The 14,222-nt window shown below is 35.5% G+C and overlaps 1 protein-coding gene across 4 annotated transcripts in view; it reads right to left on the minus strand.

The window, feature by feature from the left end:
- Positions 1–14,222, minus strand: part of TAOK1 (TAO kinase 1) — a 140,164-nt gene that overhangs the window by 16,861 nt on the left and 109,081 nt on the right. For all 4 annotated transcript variants that reach the window (XM_079130796.1, XM_079130798.1, XM_079130797.1 and 1 more), the window contains 4 exons: positions 10,124–10,360; positions 8,334–8,462; positions 5,166–5,369; positions 2,905–3,144 (listed from right to left, as the gene is read on the minus strand). In XM_079130796.1, coding sequence (XP_078986922.1) covers positions 2,905–3,144; positions 5,166–5,369; positions 8,334–8,462; positions 10,124–10,360 — 810 coding nt within the window. The remainder of the gene's footprint in view (positions 1–2,904; positions 3,145–5,165; positions 5,370–8,333; positions 8,463–10,123; positions 10,361–14,222) is intronic.

Below are 14,222 nucleotides of genomic sequence, written 5' to 3' on the forward strand. Positions count from 1 at the left end.
TCACTAAGTTGCTCAGGGCTGGCCTCGAACTTGTAATCCTCCTGCTTCAGCTTCCCAACTCACTAGGTTTACAGGCATGTGCCAATGCGCCCAGCATTAATGGTTTACTCTGAACCACAAGCAAAACTTCAAAGTCAGCTGAGTTAATCTCTCAGAGGCTGAACAAAAGCTTTGGGGCTAAGGAGGCACAACCTTCTTTTTGGGGTGATAACAGATATGAGCTACATAAATATTTCTTTTTTTTAAATATATATATTCATTTTTTTAGTTGTCAATGGATTTTTTATTTATTTATATGTGGTGCTGAGTCTCGAACCCAGGGCCCCCCCCCCACATGCCAGGCAAGTGCTCCATCACTGAGCCACAACCCCAGCCTCAAATATTTCTGAGATTAAAAATAATTTGAGTTTAGAGACAGAAGACCATTGGTTTCAGCTTTTGGTTAATCACCAGGCAAGGTATTCTATGAACTCAGAAATGTTTTAATAAGATGAACTATACCTCTCTAAGGTATAGGGGTAGCCTATAAAAAAGAGCATATTAATTTACTATTCTAAGACAGAATCTATAGTTGAATTATTTTACCTTACTATAAATATTCACAGGTATCAAATGGATGATTCAGTATGCATGCAACAAATGCATGTGTGACCAAGTTACACATTTGTCTTTAAAGTCCTTCCCTAGAACATTAATATGAATATTTCCATATTTTTTTTACCAGTTGAGGTAACAAGTCCTAGTCATATACCTTTATTATGTGAAAGGTGAAGAAATGACTACCTAAAAATGACTCTTGGTTTAGTTATGCTTAGTAGCAATACTCTTAAATACTGTTCTTAGTTAACATAATTCTTCCAAGTACTCTAGGAGCACTTGGAACAATGAAGTTTAGACATTCTCTTTTGCCTCTGTAGCATAGCCTCTATACTTTAAAAAATTCTTATAATTTTTTCATTATTTTGGTACGTGGGATTGACTTCAGGGGGTGCTTTGCCACTGAGCTACATTCTCACTTCTAATTTTTTATTTTGAGACAAGGTCTCACTAACTTGCTGAGGTTGGCCTCGAACTTGCGATTTTCCTGTGTCAGACTCCCAAGTTACTGAAACACAGGAATGTGCCACCATGCCTGACTAAAAAATGTGTTTATTGTTGTGCAAAGAAAACTATAATCATTACATACTACTGCCTAATAAGGGGGGGAAAATCCACCCTAATTAAAATTTTTTTCTTCAACATGAGTAATATTAATGCTTTATGCCAAGAATAAACTACATCCCTCAATGGTTGATTCAAGTGAAAACAAGATAACATTACATTATTTCTACTTTGATAACACTGACAAAAAAGATCATATGGATGGTAACTTAAGAAATAGCAGAGTAGGCAATAGGTTTTTACCCCACCCATTCCATAGAAACACCCTCCCGACACACAAATCTTGGTCAACATACGTAAGTGCTAGATCTGAAGTCTCCCCCCTTCTCCATTTTAAAGTTTTACAGAAGGCTGGAAGAGGCAACCATTAAACTTAAGTAAATACAAACAGGACTAGGTGTTAAAAACTATATCAAATTGACTTGTGGAGAGAAAGTTTTATAAGAGGAAAATGGTGATTTTTTTCCCCCTACTAAAGGAAAACCTTGAGCTCATAGAGGCATCCTATTTAAAGTCTGACTATAACTGAAATATTTTTCATTTTTTATGTAGCACCTAAGAAAAATATAGACTATATTTTAATAAGTTCTCAAACTGAAAAGGTTCTAACAATAGGACACAGAGAGTCAAAACAACTATCCATCACTCAAGCCCCAGAGAAATTTAGTCATATCAGATTTATTATGACAAGAGAAAACTAACAAACTTTTAGTTAAATTTAATTCCGGTGCTACTGGCTTTAAAACCATAATTAATTTAACAGACATGTTAAATCACAGGCTAGGTATTCTATGAACACATTTAATAAGAATGTTTTAAAATTCACTGGTGAGCTAGGCACAGTGGTGCACACCAGTCATCCCAGTGGTTTGAGAAGATGAGGCAGAAGGGCCATGAGTTCAAAGCCAGTCTCACCAATTTAGTGAGGCCCTGTCTCAAAATTAAAAATAAAATGGTCTGGGGATACGGCTTAGTGGTTTAAGTGCCCCTGGGTTCAATCCCCAGTACAAAAAAAAATAAGGATTCATTTGATTCAATCTTCTATGTTCATTAAAAGTTATAAAATTTGAAAATTTCTTTAGTCTCAAATTTGGTAAAAGAGAATAGACAAGGTAGCTGAAGGGACAAGGGAAGAGAGGGAAATTATTTTTATATTCTTATATTTCATACAAATCACGTTTAGAGTAAACATTCTAAAAACTATACTACTTGGGACAACAGAGAGAAGCAGATTGCTGACATGTGAAATATAATACCAGCATAGGACATTGGGTACATGTATTTACATTGGAACTGGTGATTGAATGCTGGGGCACTTTACCACTAAGTTATATCCCCAGTCTTCTTTATTTTATTATTATTTTTTTGAGGCAGGGTCTCACAAATTGTTGAGGCTGGCCTTAGCCTACGATTCTTCTGTCTCAGTCACCTGAGTTGGTGAGATTACAGGCATGTGCCAATGTACCCAGTGGACACTGGGTATATTTAAAATGAGAATCTTGATTTTTATGTCCTGGTACTTCCCACAGTAAAGAGTTTTAGTCTCTTTTTTGTACTTTGATGAGAAATACATAAGCTAATGTCTGCAGTTAACAAGCAGTACACATTGAAACCCACTGAAGATGCTAAAAAGCAAAAAGTCTGCTCAATTTCATAGTGACTATACATCTGTCTGAGCGTTTTTCTGCTTCCATGGATGCCTTTTATCTTTTAACCCCTTCAAGAAGCTTACACTAAAGATACCTTCAAACTTTTAGGTTGTTGTCGAACTTCCATGACATGCTTTCTCCTTAGTTCTCGTTCCCTTCGCTTGTTATACTCCAGCTGGTTAGTGAGCTCAGTTTGATGCTGCAATCTGATCAACTCACAGCGCATCTTCTGAATTGTGTTAAGGTGACGAAACTCCAGTTCTTGCATGGATTCATGCTGTCGAAGTAGCATGGCATGCTCTAAGTCCTTCTGAGTCTGTCTTTTGTTTAACTCCTAATCCATAACAAAAAAGACAAAGGTATAATTTACAGTTGGTACAAGACAGAAAAAACAAAATTCTAAGAAAAAGAAACAGATGCAATTAACCCTTTGCTTCAATTATAGCTGCATAGCAAATATTAGGGTTTTGTCACACTTTTTATTTCTGAAGGTGCTAGGCATGAAACCTAGGGCCTTATGCATGCTAAGCAACTAAACCACAGACCCCCTACAGCCCAAGCCTTGTTTCACAGATTTAATGTGAGGAGGAAATAAGTTCATAAATAAAAGTTCCCAGAATACGACCCATCAATGGTGTTCAATAAATGTTATTCTTTAAAATAAGTATTTTTTCAGATCAAAAAGAACAAGTATACACATACACATTATGTAAAATTCAAACTCACCCTCGCTTAAGCCCTGCAAACCCCTCTCCCCAGAGGCCAACAGTTTGATGCATATGCTTCTCATCTTTTTTTTTTTTTTTTACTTATTTGTGACACATTCATTATTTGAAAAACATACAGTTTCAATAATATACACTTCAGACATGTTTAATTTGCTCTCATCATTTAACAGTGTAGAATGTGTGTGTGTGTGTGTATCTCCAGATCAGATCAGTACATAAAGACTCTTCTAAAAGTTCACTGAAAGTCACTGTTCCCCTACATCCCCCTGCCTTTAGGCACGAAAGATTAAACCCAGGGGCATTCTGTCACTGAACTACAACTCTAGACCTTTTGATTTTTTATTTTGAGACAGGATATCACTAGTTGTCCAGGCTGCCCTTTAACTTGCTATCTTCCTACCTTGGTCTCCTGAGTAGCTGGGATTGCAGGTTGTGTGCCACCATGACTGGCTCAAATCTACTTTGTGATACCATTTTTTTCCCAATCATTCCTATGTGACTAGACAAGTACATTGTTTCCATTTTTTGCTTTTTAAAAGTTTCAATAAATATCTATATGTAGTGTATCATATAATCATGTTTTGGTTTTTATTTGGCAGATATAAGAAGTAGAAAAAAGCATACAGGCATGTATTTTAAAAGTTATTACTAGGGACTGGGGATGTGGCTCAGTTTTGGAATGCTTGTGCATGCATGAGGCCCTGAGTTCAATTCCCAGCACCCCAAAAAAAAAAAAAAAAAAAAAAAAAAAAACACACAAAATCCCCTAAAAATAAAAATCAAATCAAAACACTACTGCTAAACCACACTCTGAAAGGGCAGCAGCAACTGATACTCTTACCAACAGTGTCCATTAATCCATGCCACTACCAAGATGAGATATTATCTATCTTTTTAAGTATTTTTTAATCTCATTGATATGTTTTATTAACATTTCTTTGATTATTAGAGTATTTGCAAAATTATGCTACATTTGAAGCTTTTACCTCACTCTCGGAAATAAATTTATTTATGTTCACAGATATCCTGATCATGGGGACAATTGGTTTCATTGGTATAAGTTTCTACATTTGCCCAATCATGTTAATAGCTAACATGATTATAAAAATGCATTAAATGGCAACATATACCTCATGGTACCCATTTCAAATCAGAGGCAAAGGCTGACCAATTATCTGCCTATATTTAAAAGTAAGTATTTATTTTATTCATATATTATTTAAATTGTTTATCGAATGCCTACTATGGGCCAGAAACTGGCAATATAAAGAACTAGACAAAGTCTGCTATTTTATACAACTTCAATTCTGGTGAGGAAAACAAGACTCCCTTTCCCCCAAAGCATGTGTGTGTATGTGCACATGTGTGCATAAGAGGGAAAAGTGCAAGGAATATTTAAAGAAGGGAAAAAGATCTGGTAGTCAGGGAAGGCATGTCTGGGGAAGTGACATTTGAGTGAAGACATAAAGAAAAGAGAAAGCAAGTCCTGTGATTATCTGAGGAAGAGTGACTCAGACACAGAAAAAAAATAAGTGCAAAGACTCTGAATGTGGGATGAGACTGGCAAATATTCAGGAAAGACTCTGGTGATAAAGGATTTTTATTTTCACACCATTTACACACATACCTCCCTGACAAGGTCCTGCTCCAAGTTATGCCGCCCAAGTAACATTCTTCTCTTGAAGCGACGGCATTCCAGCTCTAGGTACTGTCTCTGACGTCGAAGAAGGTTAGCTTCTTCTTCTGCCTGGAAATGTTGTATATTTTCCTTCTGCTTTGAAAGCCACTCTTGTTTTTCTTTTTTAGGGGTGCTCTGGTTTTCATTCAGCTCCTAGCAACATAAAAACAACAAAAACTCAGTTCACAATACATAATTAACTGTATGAACGTGTCACTTGGTATATGGTAACCTTAAATAAAAGGTTCGCATTCTTGATTGCGATACAATCAAGAATGTGAAGAGAGAGCCTAGAGTGAGAGAAAATCTTTTCCACGTGCACTTCAGATAGAGCACTTATATCCAAAATTCATAGAGAACTTACAACACTTTACACCAAAAATACAAAGAACTCAATCAATAAATGGGCCAAGGAACTGGACACTTTATAGAAGAAGACACACAGGCAATTAATAAATATATGAAAAAGTGTTTAACATCTCTAGTAATTAGAGAAATGCAAATTAAAACAACTCTAAGATTTCATCTTACTCCAATTAGAATGGCTATCATCAAGAACATCAACAATAATAGATGTTGGCATGGATGTGAGGAAAAAGGCACACTTTTACATCGTTGGTGCAGCCACTCTGGAAAGCAGTATGGAGAATCCTCAGAAAACTTGGAATGGACCCACCTTTTGACCCAGTTATCCCACTCCTCGGTTTATGCCCAAAGGACTTAAAATCAGCAAACTACAGTAACACAGCCACATCAATGTTTATAGCAGCTCAGTTCACAATAGCTAGATTGTGGAACCAACCTAGATGCCCTTCTCAACAGATGAATGGAAAAAAGAATTCTAATATATATACACAATGGAATACTATTCAGCCATAAAGAAGAATAATATGGCATTTGCAAATTAATGGATGGAACTGGAAAATGTCATGCTAAGTGAAAAGAGCCAAGCCCAAAATACCAAAGGCTGAATGTTTTCCCTGATAAGTGGAGAATGATATATAATGGGGGTGAGCGGGTGGGGAGTGAGAGAAGAATGGGGGAACTTTAGATTATGTAGAAGGAAATGAGGGTGGGTATGAAAAATGGTGGAATGAGACAGACATCATTACCCTATGTACATGTATGATTACACAAATGGTATGAATCTACATTGTGTACAACCATAGAAATGAAATGATGTACCCCATTTGTGTATAATGAGTCAAAGTGCAGTCTGTAAAAAATTAAAAGTTAAAAAAAAAAAGTATTTGATTGCTTTCTCTCTAGTGCTTAGGCAGAGTAATGACCTGGAGAAAGCAGGTAATGTTTCCCTCTTTTTTGAGTTACTTATGAAACAGGACAAGAAAAAGATATATGTACACTAGAAAACCTGCATACTTTTTAGTTTTACACAGTTATATTTTGTTGGTTCCTAGCTTCAAAGGACACAATGATCGTTTATAATAAAGTAAAACACATCCTTCTTTAAAACTTTCCCAAAAAGAGACAAAAGGGAGTGCTTTCAGATAAAAACCACATATGAATTAAAATTAGGGCTAAAATACAGTAAAATATCACCTCAATTTACATTCTTGATATTAAGTTTTCAGCAAAATTACAGATGAGCTAAATGTAAAAGAACTGGAAAGTAAATGGAAAATCAACAAAACCATGATTAGGGGCTGGGGAGATAGCTCAGTTGGTAGAGTGCTTGCCTCGCAAGCACAAGGCCCTGGGTTCAATCCCCAGCATCTCAAATAAAACAAAAACAAAAACAAACAAAAAAAAAACATGATTAGAACAGAAATTTACTTTAGAATGGTACTTAATTTTTAGCACTAATAACCACTGAACAAAGCAAAACAAATGCTTTTTATATCATGTTAAATATCATTTCAAAAACTATTACCATGAAAATGCATTTATATTGGACAAAATGAAAAAAAAAAAAAACAATTGATGATATACTCAATGAGGCAAACTCTACAATGCTAATTAATACTGGTATATTTTCAACCTAAAGAGAATCAATATTATATAAAGTATAAATCAACTATCTTTCCTAGGTATGACTACTATCTTCTTTCCTCTGTTATTCAAGAAAGAGATCACGATTTGGGGCAGGGGAGGGGGAGATACTATGGACTGAACCTAGGGGAGCTTTTACTACTGAGTTATATCCCCATCCCCAGCCATTTTCTTATTCTTTTGAAACAGGATCTCACTAAGTTGCTTAGGGACTTGCTAAACTGCTGAGGATGGCCTCAAACTTTAGATTCTCTTGACTTAGGTTCCCAACTTGATGGGATTACAGGTATGTGCCACCAAGCCTGGCTATAAGAAGATCAATTCCTTACAAGTTTAGTTTATAAGATATTTGAACACATACAAATAAAAAGCATATAAATTAGTAGTTTTGCCAGGCACGGTGTTAGCTGCCTGTGATCCCAAGTGGCCTGGGAGGATGAGGCAAGAGGATTCAAGTTTACGGCCAGCAATTTAGCAAGGTCCTTAGCAACTTAGCAATTCTCTATCATAAAGTAAAAAAATTAGAAGGGCTAGGGATGTAGCTCAGTAGTTAAAACATCCAGTTTTAAGATGTGACCTTGCAGTGTTGTCCCATGCTGGTTTCAAACTTGTGGTCTCAACTGACCCTCAGCCTCCTGAGTAGCTAGGACTACAGGTATGTACCACAGTACCCAGCAGGCTTACCACGCTGAGGCTGGGCTTGCAATACTCTTGCCTCATCCCCCAGAGTTATAGGATTATAGACATGCACCACCACATACAGCACTGGCTTACTTTTAAAGTAAGAAACGTACATTTTTTTTTTTTTCCACAGCTCAAGTATTTTTATTTCTAATGAGTCAGTTAATTACTAGGCCCTTAGGAAAGCTATTATAAATGAAATAATTTACATCTTCAGGAAAGGTTCTTTCTAAGATCCTATTCAACTAGGAAACTCAGGCAGTTAAGGGTAATGAATTATAATCAATATCTTGGCATAAGCTGATACACATTTAGTGGCCACAACCAATAAAAAGAAAATTTTATCCTACTGGCTTTATGAGTTGAGAACCATTAAATATAATTAATAAGCAGGAACCTGACACAAAATTTTTATAAAATAAATACCTCTTTAAGCTGTTCTTTTCGAAGTTTATATTCTCTTTTCTGGGACTCCAAAAAGCTATTGAGTTCTTTCTTCTGTTGGGCCTGAATATGTTGCTGAAATTTTTTCTCCTCATTGGCCATCACTTTAGCCTACGTGAAATTTTTTAAATGAATCAAATTAGTTAAATAATAGACTCAAAGCAGATACATTAAAAGCAGTGGTTTAATATTAATATACATCACTAAAGATACTTTATTTCTTAAGTACAAAGAAATCAGTAGAAACAACACCAAAATAAAATATCTGACCAACTGGAGCTCGTGGCCCACCCCTATAATCCCAGGGGCTTGGGAGGCTGAGGCAGGAGGATCACAAATTAGAACCCAGCCTCAGCAATTTAGCAAGACCTTAAGTTACTCAGTGAGACCCTATCTCAAAATTTAAAAAAAATTTTAAAGGGGCTGGGGATGTGCCTGAGTGGCTAGACACCCCTGGGTTCAATCCCTGGTACAAACAAACAAACAAACAAACAAAACTGACCAATGTTTTTCAGCATCCTTATCATTTAAACTTCGAAGATCCACTAATTTGGAATTCATTTTTAAAATACTGGGATAGATCAGTGATGTAACTCAGTGGTAGAGTACCTTCCTAGCACATGCAGTAAGGCCCCAAGTTAGATCATCGGCACTGCAATAAATAAATAAAATACTGATCTCTTACTGGGCCAAATGTTTTCATTTAACAGGAATATATCCTCCCTTTGAGAAAACAAAACAAACAAGTGTTTTTCTTCAAGTATAATTAAATCTTTTATCTAGATTAACCTAAATTAATTTATATATTAAGTAATGGAATATATTCACCTTTAAATTAAACCTTGAGTTTTTCAGGGACACTTTGGTTGCTGGTACCCCCCAAATCCCCAGTCCCTTTTTATATTTTATTTAGAGGGAGGGAGGGGCTTGACTGATTTGCAGAGGCTGGCTTTGAACTTGTGATCCTCTTGCCTCAGTTTCCTGAATTGCTGGGATTACAGGAGTGTACTACTGCACCCAGCTAAATCTTGACCTTTAATATATATAATAAATACTATGAAAACATTAAATATCAGATATGTATCATTCTATTTTATATTTGCAAATCTTTTTTTTTTCTTCTGGGGGATTGGGGTATCAAGGATTGAATCCAGGGGCACTTAACTATTGAGCCATAATCCCAGCCCTCTTTTCATTTTTTATTTTGAGATTAGGGTCTCACTAAGTTGCCGAGGTTGGCTTTAAACTTCTGACCCTCCAGCCTCAGCTTTACTGGCTGAAATTACAGGTGAGCCTATCATACTATTTCATTTATTACATATGTAATACATATTAACTGTAGAATGTTTCAGAAATACAGAAGAAAAAAGAAAAAAAAAATCTCATGTTTTAGCACTCAGAGATAAACCAATGTAAACATTTTGGTACACACCTGTTTCAATTTTTTTCTAGGACAAAAATTTTAAAACAATATTTTCAACACACTGCACATCCTGTTTCATGAATTGCTTTCCTAAATATGTTAGAATCTACCACTTCACAAGTTACAAAGAGTAATGCCCATCACCTAATAGGATTCAAAATATTTATAATTTTTTTCATTAAAATTATTTTACAGAATACTTTATACAAATTACATAAATGCTATCCCTTTCCTCAAGCAGTTTATTTGGCTCCTGGGAACAGATGCCCCAACATTAAAATGCTATGTTGGTTAATTATGAGATGGACACAAGCTAAAATAAACAAACTAATAATACTGAAACAGCCACCTCTTTTTCCATAGCAGCCTGATGTTTCTTAATAAGTTTCTCCATTTCTGCAGCAAAATTATTACGCTGAGTTTCAAGATCTTTGTCTAATCTGAGGCGGTGTTCATCCATTTCAGCCTTTAGCTTATTTTCCAGAGTCATTAGTTGCTTTTGATGCTGCCGCCTCATTCGCTTATAGCCAGACATCTGTTCTCTAAGCTCAGAGTCCTGCTCATGTTCTTGCATTTGCCTTGTAACCTAGACATACAAAGAAGAAAAGAAGAAAATAAAGCAAAACATTTTTCTTTCAAAATAATTTAGACCATCCTACTATTAACTAACTAGGTAGTTAATTTAAGAGATCCCAATGTTAGCAGCTTCCAATTAAATTTCCGGCAGGTCTTTTAAAGAAACAAACAGGTTCTAAATTCCTATGGGGAATGTAAAGGACCTAGAATGCCAAAATAATCTTCAGAAAAAACAAAGCAAGAGGATGAGCACCACAGTGATCAAGACACTGGTACTGGCAACATACAATACTCCCTTTCAACAAGGACTACAATAAAAAAACCTAGAAATAGACCCACAAATTTTTTTACCAAAAACTCAAGTTAATTCAGAAGGGAAAAAAAAAGTATTTTTAACAAATTCTGCTACGATAAGTTTCTCTACACAGAAAAAACAAACCTTGACTCCCATATCTCTCACTTAATGTAAAACTAATCATCTAAGGAGGATAATTTCTTTTCTTTTCTTTTTTTTTTTTTTTTTTTTTGAGGAGAATGGTTTCTAATCTAAATGTAAAATCTAGACTAATAAAGCAGAAGAAAGCAAAAAATATCTTCATGACCCCAAAGTAAGCAAATATTTCTTGGGCAGGATATAAAAAGTCAATGATCACAAAGAAAAAATATATAAATAGTATATTTAAATTGAGATATAATTCATAGAACCTAAAATTAATCATTTTAAATTGAATGATTCAGTGACATTTAGTCCATTTATCATGTTTTTCAACCATGTGAACTTTATCTATTTACAAAACATGTTTACCACCTCAAAAGAAAATCCTACTCAGTTGCTTGACTTTTTTCTTTCTTTCTTGTTTTTGGTACCAGGGATTGAATCCAGAGGCATTTAACCAATAGCCACATTCACAGCCCTCTTTTTATTCTTTTATTTTAAGACAGGTTCTCTGCCAAGTTGCTGAGACTGGCTTTGAACTTGCAATTCTCCTGCCTCAGTCTTGAGCTGCAGGGATTACAGGTGTGTGCCATCACACCTGGCAGTTACTTCTCATTCTTCCACTTGGCAAACTAACCAATAATTTGCTTTCTGTTTCCACAGGTACCTATTCTCGATATTTCACAAAAATTGTGTGATATATGTATCTAGTTTATTTCACTGTGTTTTTGAGGTTCATTTATGTTGTTGCATAAATCATTATCTCATTCCTTCTTATAGCAGAATCAAATTTGATTATATATGTATATCATAATTAATTTTTCATTCATCCATTGACACACATTTGCACTGGTCCTTTCCTTTTGCCTATTGTGAACAGAGCCTCTATTAATATGTATGTACATGAACTTGTATGTTTTCAGTTCTTTATTTAAAAAATAAAATTTTTTTGGGCAGTGGTGGGATCAACCCAGGGCCTTATAAAATCTGAGTGTGTTCTATCACTGAACTATATTCCTAGTCTATAAAACTGTGTTAGATTGACATTATAATTGTACACATTATGGAGTACAATGTGATGTTTTGACATAAGTATACAATAAATCAAGTCAATTAACATATTCATCACCTCATTTACCAATAATTTTTCACAGACATTTGAAATTTTGTCTTATATTTCAAAATACATATATCATTATTGACTACAGTCACCCAGTTGTGCAACAGATCTCAAAACTTACTTCTCCTATCTGAATCTTTGTGGGCTTTCAATTAACAATTCCCTCTCCCCCTACTCAGCCTCTTTCATTTCAACCTTTTTAGATTCTACATGTAAGTTAAGACTGCGTGGTTTGTATTTCTGTGTCTAGCTTATTTCACTTAGCATAGTGTTTTCTAGATTCATCTATGTTCTTCTAAATGATAGGATCCCCCATTACACACACACACACACACTAGAACCATGTATTCTTCATTCATCATCCACCGATAGATACTTAGGATGATTCCACATCTTGGTTATAGTGAATAATACTACAATAAACCAAGAATGCAGATATTCCTTTCACAACTAATTTCAGTTCCTCTGGCTATTGTTAGTTTCTGTTTGCTTTTGGTGACTGGGTACTGAACCCAGAGTGTTCTATCACGGAGCTGTATCTCTAGCACTTTTTATTTTTTGATATAGGGTCTCACCAAGTTGTCCAGGCTGGCCTTGGATTTGGTATCCTTCTGCCTCAGCCTCCAAGAAGCTGGGAATACAGGTGTGTGCCATCATGCCTGGCTCTACTGTTAGGGTTTTTTTTTTTTTTTTGGTTGTTTTTCATTTGTTTACTGGGGGTTGAAACCAGGGGCACTTAACCACTGAATCACATCCCCAGCACTTTTTATTTATTTAGGGTCTCACTAAATTGCCTACAGTTTCTTAAGTTACTGAAGCTGGCCTTGAAGTTGTGATCCTCCTGCCTCAGCCTCCTGAGTCTTTGGACTTACAGGCACACGCTATCATGCCTGGTACTTCTAAACTGTTTTACATTCCCATCATCAATGTACAAGAGTTCCCTTTTCACTGCATCTTCACCACCTGTATTTAATTTACCTGATGTTTTCAAAGATTTTTTTTGTTTTTTGGTGGTACTAGAATTGAACCCAGGACTTCAAGTATGCTAAGTAAGCACTCTACCACTGAACTACATTTCCAGCTCATTTTATCTTATTTTGAGACAGGGTCTCACTTAGTTGCCCAGGCTGGCCTCAAATATGTGATCTTTCTGCCTCAGACTCCAATTAGAACTCTAACACATTACTAATGGGCACGTGAAATGCTACAATCACTTTTGAAAACTGAAAAAGTTTCTTAAAACTTGACAATTCTACCCTTAGGTTATTTACCTAAAAGAAATTAAAAAACCAGCTGGGCATGGTGGCACACAGCTGTACTCCCAGCTACTTGGAGGCTGAAGTAGAATACCAAGTTTAAGGTCAGCCTGGACAACTTAAGTGAGGCAAATAAAAAATTAAAAAGGGGACTGGGGTTGTGGCTCAGTGGTGGAGCGCTTGCCCAGCATGTGTGAGGCACTGGGTTCAACCCTCAGCAACACAGAAAATAAATACATAAATAAAATAAAAGTATTGTATCCAACTACAAATAAAGTACATTTTAAAAACATTAAAAAGGGCTTGGGGAGGGCTAGGGTTGTAGCTCAGTGATGAAACGCTTACCTAGCATCCGTGTGAGGCACTGGGTTGATCCTCAGCACCACATAAAAATAAATAAAGAAATAAATAAGGGCACTGTGTCCATCTACAACTAAAAAAATAAAAAATAAAAATTTTAAAGGGGGTTTTGGGTATGCAGTATCATGATAAAGTGGTCCTGGGTTCAATCCCAAGTACCACCAAAAATTATAATTTTAAAAAGAGATCACATTCACATGATGACTTGGTCATGAATATTTATAGTGACCTTATGCATTATAGTTCCAAAAGGGAAACAAACCAAAAGTTTATCAACAAAAGAATGGATCAACAAATGATGGTATATTCATACAATGGAAAAGATTTACAGCAATAAAAAAGAATTAACACTGTTGAACACAATAATATCTCGTTTTATGTAATGGTTAACCTAGATGTATATCAATTTAAAAATTCCTCAAATTGAGTATGTAAGATCTGTACATTTTATTGTATAAAGAAAAATTCAAAACAGAAAAAGGCAGGCTGAGTTACAATATAAAGTACTTATAAAATATTATATAGCAATGTTTATTTGTGCAAAAACCTACATGCTCTCTGAATATTTTATTTGTAATATATAGAATTACTAGGTTCAAGAATATAACTATTGCTGGGTACAGTGGCATATACCTGTAATCACACCTGCTCAGGTGGCTGAGGGAGGAGGATCTCGAGTTCAACAGGGACCTCAGCAACT

The sequence above is a fragment of the Sciurus vulgaris genome (genome assembly GCF_902686455.1).
Source record: "Sciurus vulgaris genome assembly, chromosome: 3".
Lineage (NCBI taxonomy): Eukaryota > Metazoa > Chordata > Mammalia > Rodentia > Sciuridae > Sciurus > Sciurus vulgaris.